The sequence below is a fragment of the Lactuca virosa genome, chromosome 1, assembly GCF_052849685.1.
Source record: "Lactuca virosa cultivar CGN04683 chromosome 1, Lactuca_virosa_CGN04683_v6, whole genome shotgun sequence".
Lineage (NCBI taxonomy): Eukaryota > Viridiplantae > Streptophyta > Magnoliopsida > Asterales > Asteraceae > Lactuca > Lactuca virosa.
In genome coordinates this window covers 275,648,455-275,660,252 of record NC_136426.1, presented here as the reverse complement: position 1 = coordinate 275,660,252, position 11,798 = coordinate 275,648,455, and the positions used below count along the sequence as shown (strand labels likewise).

At 34.3% G+C, this 11,798-nt stretch overlaps 1 protein-coding gene across 1 annotated transcript; it reads right to left on the bottom strand.

The window, feature by feature from the left end:
* Positions 1 to 2,093: 2,093 nt before the first annotated feature.
* LOC145109403 (peroxidase 19-like) lies at positions 2,094 to 9,855 on the bottom strand. Its single transcript, XM_079046553.1, has 3 exons — positions 9,509 to 9,855; positions 9,168 to 9,368; positions 2,094 to 2,792 (listed from the first exon to the last, which is right to left on the bottom strand). The coding sequence occupies exons 1-3, from the start codon at positions 9,767 to 9,769 to the stop codon at positions 2,214 to 2,216; spliced, it is 1,041 nt and encodes a 346-aa protein (XP_078902679.1). The 5' UTR covers positions 9,770 to 9,855; the 3' UTR covers positions 2,094 to 2,213.
* Positions 9,856 to 11,798: the final 1,943 nt, after the last annotated feature.

Genomic DNA, 11,798 nt, shown 5'->3' with positions numbered 1-11,798 from the left:
CCATCTAGCCTCGACATAACATATTAACATATCACATAATCAAACAATCAACATGTAAAATCCTATACTAGCCTACTTGCGCAATCAACTTACTATTGTACACATACATCCTATCATACAAATGATATATAGTGTATAACATAGTATAATGAGATACCTCGCCTAAACCAAAAGCTAAAGAAATCAACCTACATGCACACGCTCTCAGAAAACGATCTTACGTATCACTTTGATAACAGTTAGAGGTGAAACTTCAGTCCACATTGTATGCTTGTACAAATTTCCCAATAAGAAGAGATCTTGGTGTACGTTACATACTAGTTGTGAGACCCGTATATCACACAAAGTTATACATTTCTCTTTTAACATTAAACAAATGATTTAAATAAATAGATAAACATTAATTGGGCTTCATTTTATGAATTTTAAAATTAAAAGGAAAATTACATTAATTAAATTGATATTCATTAATTATTATATTTATTAAAATTTGTACATTTAATTTGTAGCCTTTAATAAAATGAAAAAAAGCCCATAAAATAACATATTTGGGTTCAATGTCTTTTTTGGTTGACCGCAGGTGGATGTGGATATATATACCCACGCTCACACACAAGTTTTATGAACCAAATATGAACCAAAGCCATACAGGCTTGCATTTGTAGCGCATTTGTAGCCCTGTGCGTGGGCACACAAAGGATAGAATTTAGTTCTATAAATATTATAAGGGTTAGAACATTTGTAGTTATATACCCATCTCCTTTTCTTTCTCCCACCTATGTGGGATAAAACAAAACTCAATTATTTGTTAACCTCCTTCAACTACCTCACCTTAATAAGTAATTTTTCATTAATTATTAATCTGTTTTGGACGTGTGATATATCAAAACAAATATATTACGGAGGAGAATACGAACATATAACAATTTGTCAATTTTGATTACATTTAGAGTTGCTTAAAAATAGGAAAAACTCATCTTTTTGGATGTTAGGGAGGAGGGAGTCCTTCCCTCCCAACCCACCGAACCCACTGTCACATCAATTTTTGTCTCTTCTTTTTCTTCATCTTTCCCAACCCACAACACACGAAAATCCTATCTTTTTGAACCCACTCAACCCATTCAATTAAAAAAAATACAAAACAACTAAGGTACAAGTTTTAAAACACATGGTACAAGATAAAATAAGAAAGCGAAAGTAGAGAGAGATAATGAAGTGGGTTAGTGAAACCACTCAACCCACTCGTTGAAGCGGGAGTGGTACCGCCGATAACTCTATTGCTAATTAAGATTTTACATTTGATTGTTTTGTATTTTTTTTTAATTGAGTGGGTTGAGTGGGCTCAAAAAGATAGGATTTACGTGTGTTTTGGTTCGGAAATATGAAGAAAAATAAAAGAGAAAAAGTGATGTGCCAGTGAGTTCAGTGGGTTGGGAGGGAATAACTCCCTCCTCCCTTATAGAAACTAATTTTCCAACATTTAAAGACCGTGATAACACACGAGAATTTGAATCTATAATTGTTTATTTTAGAGATAAACCAAAATCAAATTGATACGTTTTCATATTATGATTGTTGTATTATATAAACTTCCAAAAAGATGTACCAATATCAAATGATATTTACGAAATAATATGACTTCTATCACATGTAAATATAAAATTTTTCTTCTTTTGATGTATGGTTTATGCTTCATTTTCTTTATAATCTTGCAAAGACGGTATACCAATATCAAATGAATTTGGGTCTTTAATTTTTATTGATTTTGACGATGAAGATGTTGAGGAAGTCACTAACTAACTGCGGTAGAATTCAATGACGGCTCATATTATTTCATCTGATGAACATTATGCAAATAATAAATTTCCTTATCTCTAAATCCGACAAATTTAAACTTGAAGTTAAAATAACTAAATCCGACAAATTTAAACTTGAAGTTAAAATAACAAATTAAAAAAATTCCAAATTAGCGACACTCGAATTTATTGCTAAGTCGTGGCACAGTAGAATGCACAAGATTGTAAGATGTGTATTTGTATATGGGATGAATATATATATAAATTCTTGACTTGACCTCCGAATCTCCAATCAAATGAAAATCCAAGTATGTTTTAATTGACAGATAAACTCACAACCAAAAAATTATAAAATCTTACTTTGTATCGTTGAATCAAATTATAAATGGACATCGTAAAAGAAAAAAAAAGTATAAGTTATAGATGCATATTGCACACCTTTCTTATCTCACCATGCTTCTTTCCTCTTTTCACACCAATATTCCCCAAATGTTCCATAGCCAAAGAAAAATCTTGAAAAAACTTGTTCTTATCTTTGGCCAAAGCTTCGACCAAAGGCCTTGTTCTAGGGTCCAAAAACAACGCTTTATCACTTGCCAACAACCCTAGTTTCCCTTGCAAGTTTTGGTAATATGCATTGTCAAATGCAAATGGAGTTGTGGCGTCAAAAGGTGCTACAACATTGATGTTGCCACCATATTGTGGACATGACATTCTAAGGGATTTAAGGAGCCTTGGATCCATATCTGGATCCGGCTTTGCAGTCCCTCTAAAGTTGTAGAGACGGTTCACAAAATTTTTACAGTGTGCAAAACCAATGGAATGGGCCCCCGATAAGACTACCAAGTCGTTAATTGTTAGACCTTTGGATGAGAAGAGTTTCAATAGATCATCAATGGTGGAATTTGCATGAGGAACATTTGCATACACCAAGCTTGCCATTGAGGTGCATCCATCCCACCTGCCCTTTTTTACCGGGTAATACGGTCCTCCAGCCTATTTGTAAAAATTAATGAATCACAATTGCAAAGTCAGAAAGTTAATAGCAATACATGCATGCATGTATACATACGTGAAAATTTTCAAATGAGAATAAAAAAAGATTGAAAATATGAGAACGAATCTCAACAACATAGTTTTCAACACTTTATTATATAAAAAAATAACATAATATATCAAAATGTATTAACTTTTATTCTCTATAAATAGACATGTATTTTGATATAATATCTTTTCGTAAAATACAAATTTTTATGTTTTTTTTATAAGAACTCTTGTTATTACATTATTTACATGTGATTAAACTGTTTTCTTCTTTATTAACATGCGAAAAAACCGTAATCACATGTGAATAATACACATGATGAGAACATTTACAAAAAAACAAAACGTATTTTTGTGAAAAATATTACTTGGATATGAATGTCCAGTTATAAAGAAAAAAATTTATAAATTTTCAGATTTTCAGATTTTTTTCGAAAAATGGAATTTTAAAATGGTTGGGCAACAATCGTTTTTGCGATTACAAAATTAATCTCGTTTGAACTAATATATATATATATATATATATATATATATATATATATATATATATATATATATATATATATATATAGTATTAAAGCTGAAAACAGAGTAACATTATAATTATGTTAAAATAATTTCAAGGGTTTTGTTTTTTTGTTTTCTTCCCTTAGGTAATGTATAAATAAACTAAGTGAAATTGTAATAATATCTATTGATAGATGTTGTGTGGCCTGTTTCTCTTTGTATACTTGGATAAACCATCTCCGCGAATTTAGACTGGGCTCATGTAGATGGGTTGTGGGCAACACAACATTTACAACATAAATATTGTATTTACACTAACATTTGTTACTTATTCATAAGTCACAAAAGAAGTCAAGTGAAACATTTATGAAAAAAATAAGTCGAGTGAGTTTTGGTATAACAAATGACGACATAATTGTAAATTTATAGTGGTTACTGGTTAGATAGTAAACAAGTTAAAAGATTGTTAACGACTAATAATACAAGAAAACTTTAAATAATTGACAAAATATAAATAAAATATTTATATGCTATCAATTCCTGTTATGCAGCGAACCTTTTTAATATTTCAAAGTCCATCTGGCTGGTAGTTGGGAGTATATCGCAAATTACAGTTAGTGCCATATGGCACCGTACTATGCGGTAACACTTCACCATGAGGTGTGCAAGCTGCGGTGACTCAAACCGAATGAGAAGATTCCACTACACTTTCTTTCCTTTCTCCTACTAGATCAAACACACATTCTATAACATTTTTGCTTTCGATCCTTTGATACCACCTTATCGACCCTAAATAGACACCCTCCTATTTATTCAACCCCAATTTCAATTTCAAAATGTGCAACATTATTATCCTATTCCAACCCTCACCATGAACATGTTCAACAACTTCTCTGAAATAGGCTCTTCCTGAATATGTTTCGGAAACCCAACCCCCTCACATTCCTTAAAACGAGTTCATTCGGGAAATGCAACCGTCACCCGAAGATATCCCTAAAATCCACCCCCACCTATCAGAGAATGATCCCAACTCAAAGGAAAAGGAAAGTGAACATTGTTAGTATATCCCACATGTAACGCCCGTAGATCCGGGCTAGTCAATTTAGAGACGATAAGCATCAAAAATGACTTTTTGATGGAAGATTATTTAGAAGGATTAATCTTACCCAAGTTGTAGTATATGTCTCGAGGTTTCCGAAAATATAAAGAACGCCGAAATCCGAGTTATAACGAAGAAGTTATGACCTGTCGAAGTTTCGCGATAAAACCGACACGGTGCCGAAAGTCGTAGTACTTGTTAAACCGAGAAGTTCGATAAAAAGAACGCAAAAATCTGACTTCGTATGAGGAAGTTATGATTTTTCAAAGTTTCAGCTTGACAGTAGACAGCTAAAAACTCGAATTTTAGATCGAGTGATTTTTAGCCGACACGACCTAAATGAGAATCGAAGATCTCGTCATTAGTAGCACAACGGTAAAAAGTCTGACGAAAACGGACGTCGAATGAAGAAGTTATGAATTTTTAACGGATTTCCTCTCCCGGTCTGTTAAAAATAATAATATAAAAATTAAAGTCAAAATTAGCCGACGAAGTCTAAACGAAAGTTGTAGAGCGTAGTTTTACCTACGCGTGCATATAAAGAACGTCAAAAACGGAGCTCGTATGCGAAAGTTATGGATTTTAGAAGTTTTGGCGCGAAAATCGAGGAATAATGCCAAAACCGGGAATTTTCGCACACGTGGACTTCGGCCACGTGTCCTCGCCTCGCATGTGCCACGTGTCCGAAATGAGGCTGAGTCATCCGAGCTGCTGAAGCGGTCCAATACCTGTCCGACGTGTGCCCTTATCACGTGTCCGAAGCCCTCGCAGCGAGCCACAAACCCTCTACCTCGGACCACTAGGCCTCGGTTCAATCAAGAGCTGCCAGCAGCCACTTCGCACGCGCAGCCCATGTGCGAGCACCTACGCACCCTCGCCTGCGGACCCCACCTCCCTAGCCGACTTCGGACCCTATAAATAGAAGGGGTATGCGAGACTTCTCGGGTAATTTTGGAGTTTTGCCACTTTTAACCCCTTTTTCCATATTTTCTTCATCTTAACATTCCCCAAAGCCCGGTATCGATTATAACCCCTGAAACACACCCCGAAGTGCCCGAAGACCCGGAAAATTTATCTTTTCGGTTTCGAAGCCCGACCCTTCGTAGAGCCCGGTTTCTCAATAAAACTCCCGATTTTATTAGAAACGATCGTTTTAGGAAACGAATTGCTGCCCGATTTTCATTAAATCAGGTGAGTGTGTAGTCACTTTCATCTTACACATAGATATGAAGTATTTTATATAAAATACGTGTTATGTGTATATATGTTGTTTGTTTATTTGAGATGGGTGTTGAATGAATGTTTTATACATGTTTAAAATGATTTAAAATGTATAAATATTTTATCTTCGAATATGTTGGGTAAAATATGGGTAGATAAAGTATGAGGGATAAAAGTACAGTATAGATGTACGTTGGTAGCTATGAATTTAGTACAGTATAGATGTACGTTAGTAGCTATGAATTTAGTACAGTATAGATGTACGTTGGTAGCTATGAATTTAGTATAGTATAGATGTACGTTGGTAGCTATGGATTTAGTACGTTGGCAGCTATGGACTTAGTGCCTGTTGTGTAAACCTTGGCGACGATGTGACTTCGTGCCTATTTGACATAAATTGCTAAGGAAAGCAGTGTTGTCACCGCGTTGGTTGTTTTATTTGACATAAATTGCTGAGGAAAGCAATGTTGTCACCATTTTGATTGTTTTATGTCAGGTGGTCTTATTTGACATAAATTGCTGAAGAAAGCAATGTTTTCACGTTATTGGTTGTTTATTTGACATAAATTGCTAAGGGAAAAGCAATGTTGTCACCCAGGTGTTTGTTTTATTTGACATACATTGCTGAAGGAAAGCAATGTTGTCACCCAGATGTTTGTTTTATTTGACATAAATTGCTGAAGAAAGCAATGTTGTCACCCTATTGGTTGTCTTGTTTAACATAAATTGCTGAGGAAAACAATGTTGTCACCTTATTGGTTGTTTTATGTTAGGTTGTCTTGTTAGACATAAATTGCTGAAGAAAGCAATGTTGTCACCCTATTGGTTGTCTTATTTGACATAAATTGCTGAGGAAATCAATGTTGTCACCTTGTTGGTTGTTTTATGTTAGGATGTCTTGTTTGACATAAATTGCTGAGGAAAGCAATGCTGTCACCCCTAATGAAAATCCTTAGGCTAGGTCCCTTGTGATAGTTGTTTTAGGGACGTAAGGTGAGTATAACGGGAATGGATAATTAGGGTTGTTTTTGGTTGATGAAATTAATAAATTATTGACTGAGAACTTAATAAGTTTATTATTTATTGTGGGTTGAAAACCCTATATGCTCACCAGGCTTCCAAGCCTGACCCACTCAGCTTTTTATATTACAGGTAGTGGACCCCGAGCATAGTCGGATGATGATGAGTGATTTATGGATTATAGGCCAGTAGTTGTAAATAACTGTTGTAAGGCTTATAATGTCTTGTTTATGCTTTTGATCTGTATCGGAACATGACATCCCGAGGTTTTGATATAAAAGGAAATTATATATTTCTTAAAGAAAGGTTTTGATAATTTTTTATCATGTTTTGTTTTGGGAACAAATTCCGCAACATCTTTTAAAAGGATTACTCTGATTTTATCTAAAAAAAAAAGCATAAACGAAATCGGTCTTTTCTGGCCGTGAAATTGGGGATGTCACACCACATCGGTACGGCATGATAATATAAGTGACTATATATGTTGGAATCTCATTCTCTCCACAAGGTATCATTTGGAGAGTTTATATGGGGCTTCATATATATTTACATGATATCAGAGCCGACGTCGCGCACCCTTGTAGCTCAACACATCCATGTCTATCCTCAATCGAGTCTCGGTCTCTGAGGGAGAGTTTTTGTGTATCTCACATTGGTGCGACACGGTAATATAAATGACTATATATGTTGAAATCTTTTTTCTCGACACATATAATTACAAACACCTTAGTTGTAGACTACGAGGGAAGAATTTGTGATGATCCATGCGTGGGTCGACAGATATGAGGATCTGAAGGCTAGAATTTTACAAGCGGCCAACCATTTTTGGAATCGCGTTAAAGAATTTTTTTGTGCAAAAATGTGTTGTGGTGACTAACATTCAAAACACGAATTGACGATCAAGAATCGGAAGGAGAGCATGGTGAGTTTTTGCGACAAGTTACACAACTTCCTCGGATGTTCGTATCGGGTTAGATTTAAACGCCGATGACTAGCATAAACTAGAAGAAATAGTTTGCCCGATAAGTAGGGACAAAGTGAAAAAGAATGCATCTTCTTCGAACAATATAATTTGAATTTCAAGAAAGGTAGGGACAAAGTGAAAAAGAATGCGTCTTCTTCGAACAATATAATTTGAATTTCAACAAAAGTTTGTGAATTAAGAAAGAGAAAATGGCCAAAAAAGAAAAAGCGCATGAAAATAAGTGGACTTTGACTTGTTTTTGACGTGGTATCTTATTTTAGTTATTATTGTTGTTATGATAATTTCCTAAATTGAAAAGAAGTGGGAGAGAAAAAAGAGAAATAAGTTAGGAATAAATTACACGAATGATCCCTATGGTTTAGGGAAATTTATACGTTTGGTCCCTAACTTATATTTTTAATTCGAAGGGTCCCTACTGTTTGTTTTGTTACGCGCTTGGTCTCTGTCATACCTAAAAACACTATTTTTCCTTTGAGTTTTTAATTTATTTAAATAAACACATCCTCAACCTCATTCCCTCACCTTACCTTACCTACCCCACTGATTTTCTCTATTTAAATGATAGTCTTTTTAGGTAAGACAGAGACCAAACGAATAACAAAAACAAATAGTAGAGACCAAGCGCGTAACAAAAACAAACAGTAGGGACCTTCCGAGTTAAAAAAATAAGTTAGGGACCAAACGCGCAGATTTCCCTAAACCATAGGGACCATTCGTGTAATTTACTCTAACGTAGATAAGAGTAAAAATGATGGGAATACACCCCGTGCCTATGAAATATTCTTCAAACAAATGTTAAAGTTCATCATTTTGTTCCTTAGCACGTATTAGGCAATGGATGTTGCTTTCTAAGTAAATTCTCAAAATAAATATAAAAAATACTTTGTTTGAATGGATCATGTGCTTTTGACCACATGTCAACATGTGCAGATAATATTGATAGGCTTTTCTACCCTATCATTCTAAAATTAATGTATTATACATCTAAAAAGGTGATAGAGTATACCAATATTACAGAACTCAAAACACATAAGCAAGTAGAAAACAGGAAGGTAAGACATATTGAGTAATTTATTAAAATTTATTAAAAGTAGATAAACAAATATATATATTGTTCATTCAAATACTTCAAAATCTGATATTTTTGTTATATTTAAACATATGAATACACAATGAATAAAATTAAATATAGTAAAATAAATTATTGACTAATCAAATTGGAATCAATTATCAATAATTGTTTTGTCCCAATTCATTTATAAACAATTTATAACTAATAAACTAATATACTACATGTTTAATAATTACTATGAAAATGACAATTCAATATTTTTATAAAACAATTAGCAATCATTTATGGTAATGCTTATCAGTCAACATGCTTTTAGTTAATTTTTTTTAAATTTTACTAATTTAACTCTTAACATTAAACATATAACTTAGTTTTATATAAAAAATAGTTAGAAATATATAAAAAGGAATGAGAATATATTACCAGGTGAATGTACTCTCTAGTAGCAAGTGCAAGTATATCTGCACAAGATACAACACCTGGACATTTGCTTTCCACCATTCCTTTGGCGGTTTCTATGATATCATACGCCTCCGCCGGTATTTCCTTGTTATCCTGCGCATCCTTCTCCGCCAGTTCTTTACTTCCTGGCTTGCTTGATATCAGAACTGACCCATCACATCCCTATCAACAAGATACATCACCAGCACATTATAGCAACACACGGTTAGCTACACTAACATGCACAGATGCACTGCTTGTCTGCGCCTATCTGTTAGCTGAAAGAACTTATAATTACGAACGAAATGGGAATCAATTTATACCTGAACAAAGCAATCGTGGAAGAACAGGCGGATGGTGGCTGGAGCAGTGGCCGGAGAATCTTTGAACTTCTGAGAAACGACGGAGCTGACGATCTGTTCAAGGTGAGGGCAAGTTTTGGAGTAGTAATCCACGGTGAGGTAGCGGTGGCGGAAGAGGGATGTGTTCACGGCAGCGGCGTTGGCTCCGGAAGAAATGCAGGATATTATCAGGGGAGAAAGGATGATTATGAGCATTGAGAATGAAAGATGGCAGAGAGACATGGTGATGACTACTGATGCCACTTAATTGCTGTGCTTCAGAGGGGGCTTTGGTTTGTGTAATGGAGAATCGATATATATAACTTAATAAATACCATGCATCTGCTATATATGTCATCAATTTTTGTTTGTTTTCTTATTTTTTGAACATTTATATATCGTTGAAAAATATATAAAAATTAAAAAATATATATATATTTTTTATGATTAGAAATCGTTATTCACTACAAGCCCATGTCGCCGGTAATAGCGTCGCCGCTAAAGGGTGATCACCCGAATCCGCGTTTTCCTCTTCCGTTACATCTAAACCGTTCGATCAAATATCCAATCCAACGGTTGGGGTCCTTTATCCGAACTAACCTAATACCGGCGACATATGTGTCGCCGCTAAAGGTTGAAATTGTCGCCGCTAATAGTTCACTAAAAAATGACGCGGTACCCTTCCCTCCAGATTGTCACCGCTATTGATAAGTGTCGCCGGTAAAACCCTATTTGTCGCCGCTAAAGGCGTCGCCGGTAAAGCCGCTCGCAGATAAAAAAAAAAAAACTCACGCAGTAGACTTCATTCTTCCATATTCTGCTTTCTGTTTACCTTCGCTACCCTTCGCCCCTTCCAGCTTCTTCTGAGTTCATCTTCAATTTGCTTGTTCCATCCTGATTTCTCCCCAGATTGTGTCATATTAAGGATATTAAGGATGAAGGTGTGATTTGTGACCGATTTTTAACTCAATTTCTTGAAGAAAGGTAATTTGATTTGATAATTTCTTTGATAATTTCCTTGTTAATTTGTATGTTAACACTGAAAAAGTGTTGATTAAATTTCTAAGATTTGGTAATTTAATTTGTATGTTACCCTTGCAAATATTGTTGAAGAGATTTGTGACATCTTGGATGGCTCCCAGGTTTTGTTGGATGACATTTGACCTTACAAGCAAGGAAACATCATCTTTACTGTCGATTTGTAGCTTCATCGGGTGAATAGCAGGTTTTCCGGCTACATATCCGTTGATTTCTGCCACTACAGGTTCTATTATTTCATTTTTTTTTTGTGAATTTGGTATTTGTATGTGAAAATTATGTGAAAATTGCCATATGTGAAAATTGTGTGTATATTTGATATTTGTATGTGAAAATTGTGTGTATATTTGATATTTGATGTATGTGGTATATGAGTATTTAGTAGAACTATATATATGATATGTGAAATTATATGTATTTGTTATAAGTAGGATGTTATTGTGTGTATGTGAATGTATGTATGTTTGTTGTAAATGTGGTATATGATTGTGAAATTTTTGTATTTGGTATAAATAGGATGTTATTATCTATATATGTGAAATTATGTGTATTTGGTTTAAGTAGGATGCTATTTTGTGTGTATGTGAATGTATTTGTATTTGGTGTATATGTGGTATATGTATGTAAAAGTATGTGAATTTCATGTTCTTATGTATTATTTAAAAGTATGTGGTTTTGGTATAAATAGGATGCTATAATTGAAAAAAAAAATAAAAATAAATTATTGTTATAATTGCAAAAAAAAAAAAAACACAAAAAAAATGTTATAAAATTGTATTTGTATATCTTATAATTTTTCAGGAAATGATGAGAATATGACTTTTATTTATGTATACCATGGCTGCTGTCATGGGTCGTGGACACGGGGGAGACGGAGCTGAGGACCCACCTATCCCAGGTGGTAGAGGTGCTGGTCATCACGAACAGGACGGTAAGTCTTATTATGAATTTTTATTTAATATTTTTGTTCAATTATTATAAATTAAATATCGTTTCTAATAATTTTTTATTATATTTGTAGTTGAGGAACGTGCCCGAAGGAAAGTTCGAGGCAAAACGAAAAATATAAAACTTGAAAAAGCAATCTTACGGAACCAGGGGAAACCAATTAGCATGCAATATGATAGGGATATCACATTTGATCCCGTAGGAGAGCCGAAAGACATGTTTTCCCGAGAAGTTGGAAAAACAATGTGGCAGATGGTCCCTTTTGACAAATGGACTTGGAAAAGAG

Excerpts from the sequence above, each read along its gene's own strand:
- LOC145109403 (XM_079046553.1), bottom strand. The coding sequence starts at position 9,769 with ATGTCTCTCTGCCATCTTTCATTCTCAATGCTCATAATCATCCTTTCT. Across the intron at positions 9,369-9,508 it reads TCCACGATTGCTTTGTTCAG|GGATGTGATGGGTCAGTTCT; the intron begins GTATAAATTGAT and ends TCTTGTTGATAG. Across the intron at positions 2,793-9,167 it reads CTAGAGAGTACATTCACCTG|GCTGGAGGACCGTATTACCC; the intron begins GTAATATATTCT and ends TTTTACAAATAG.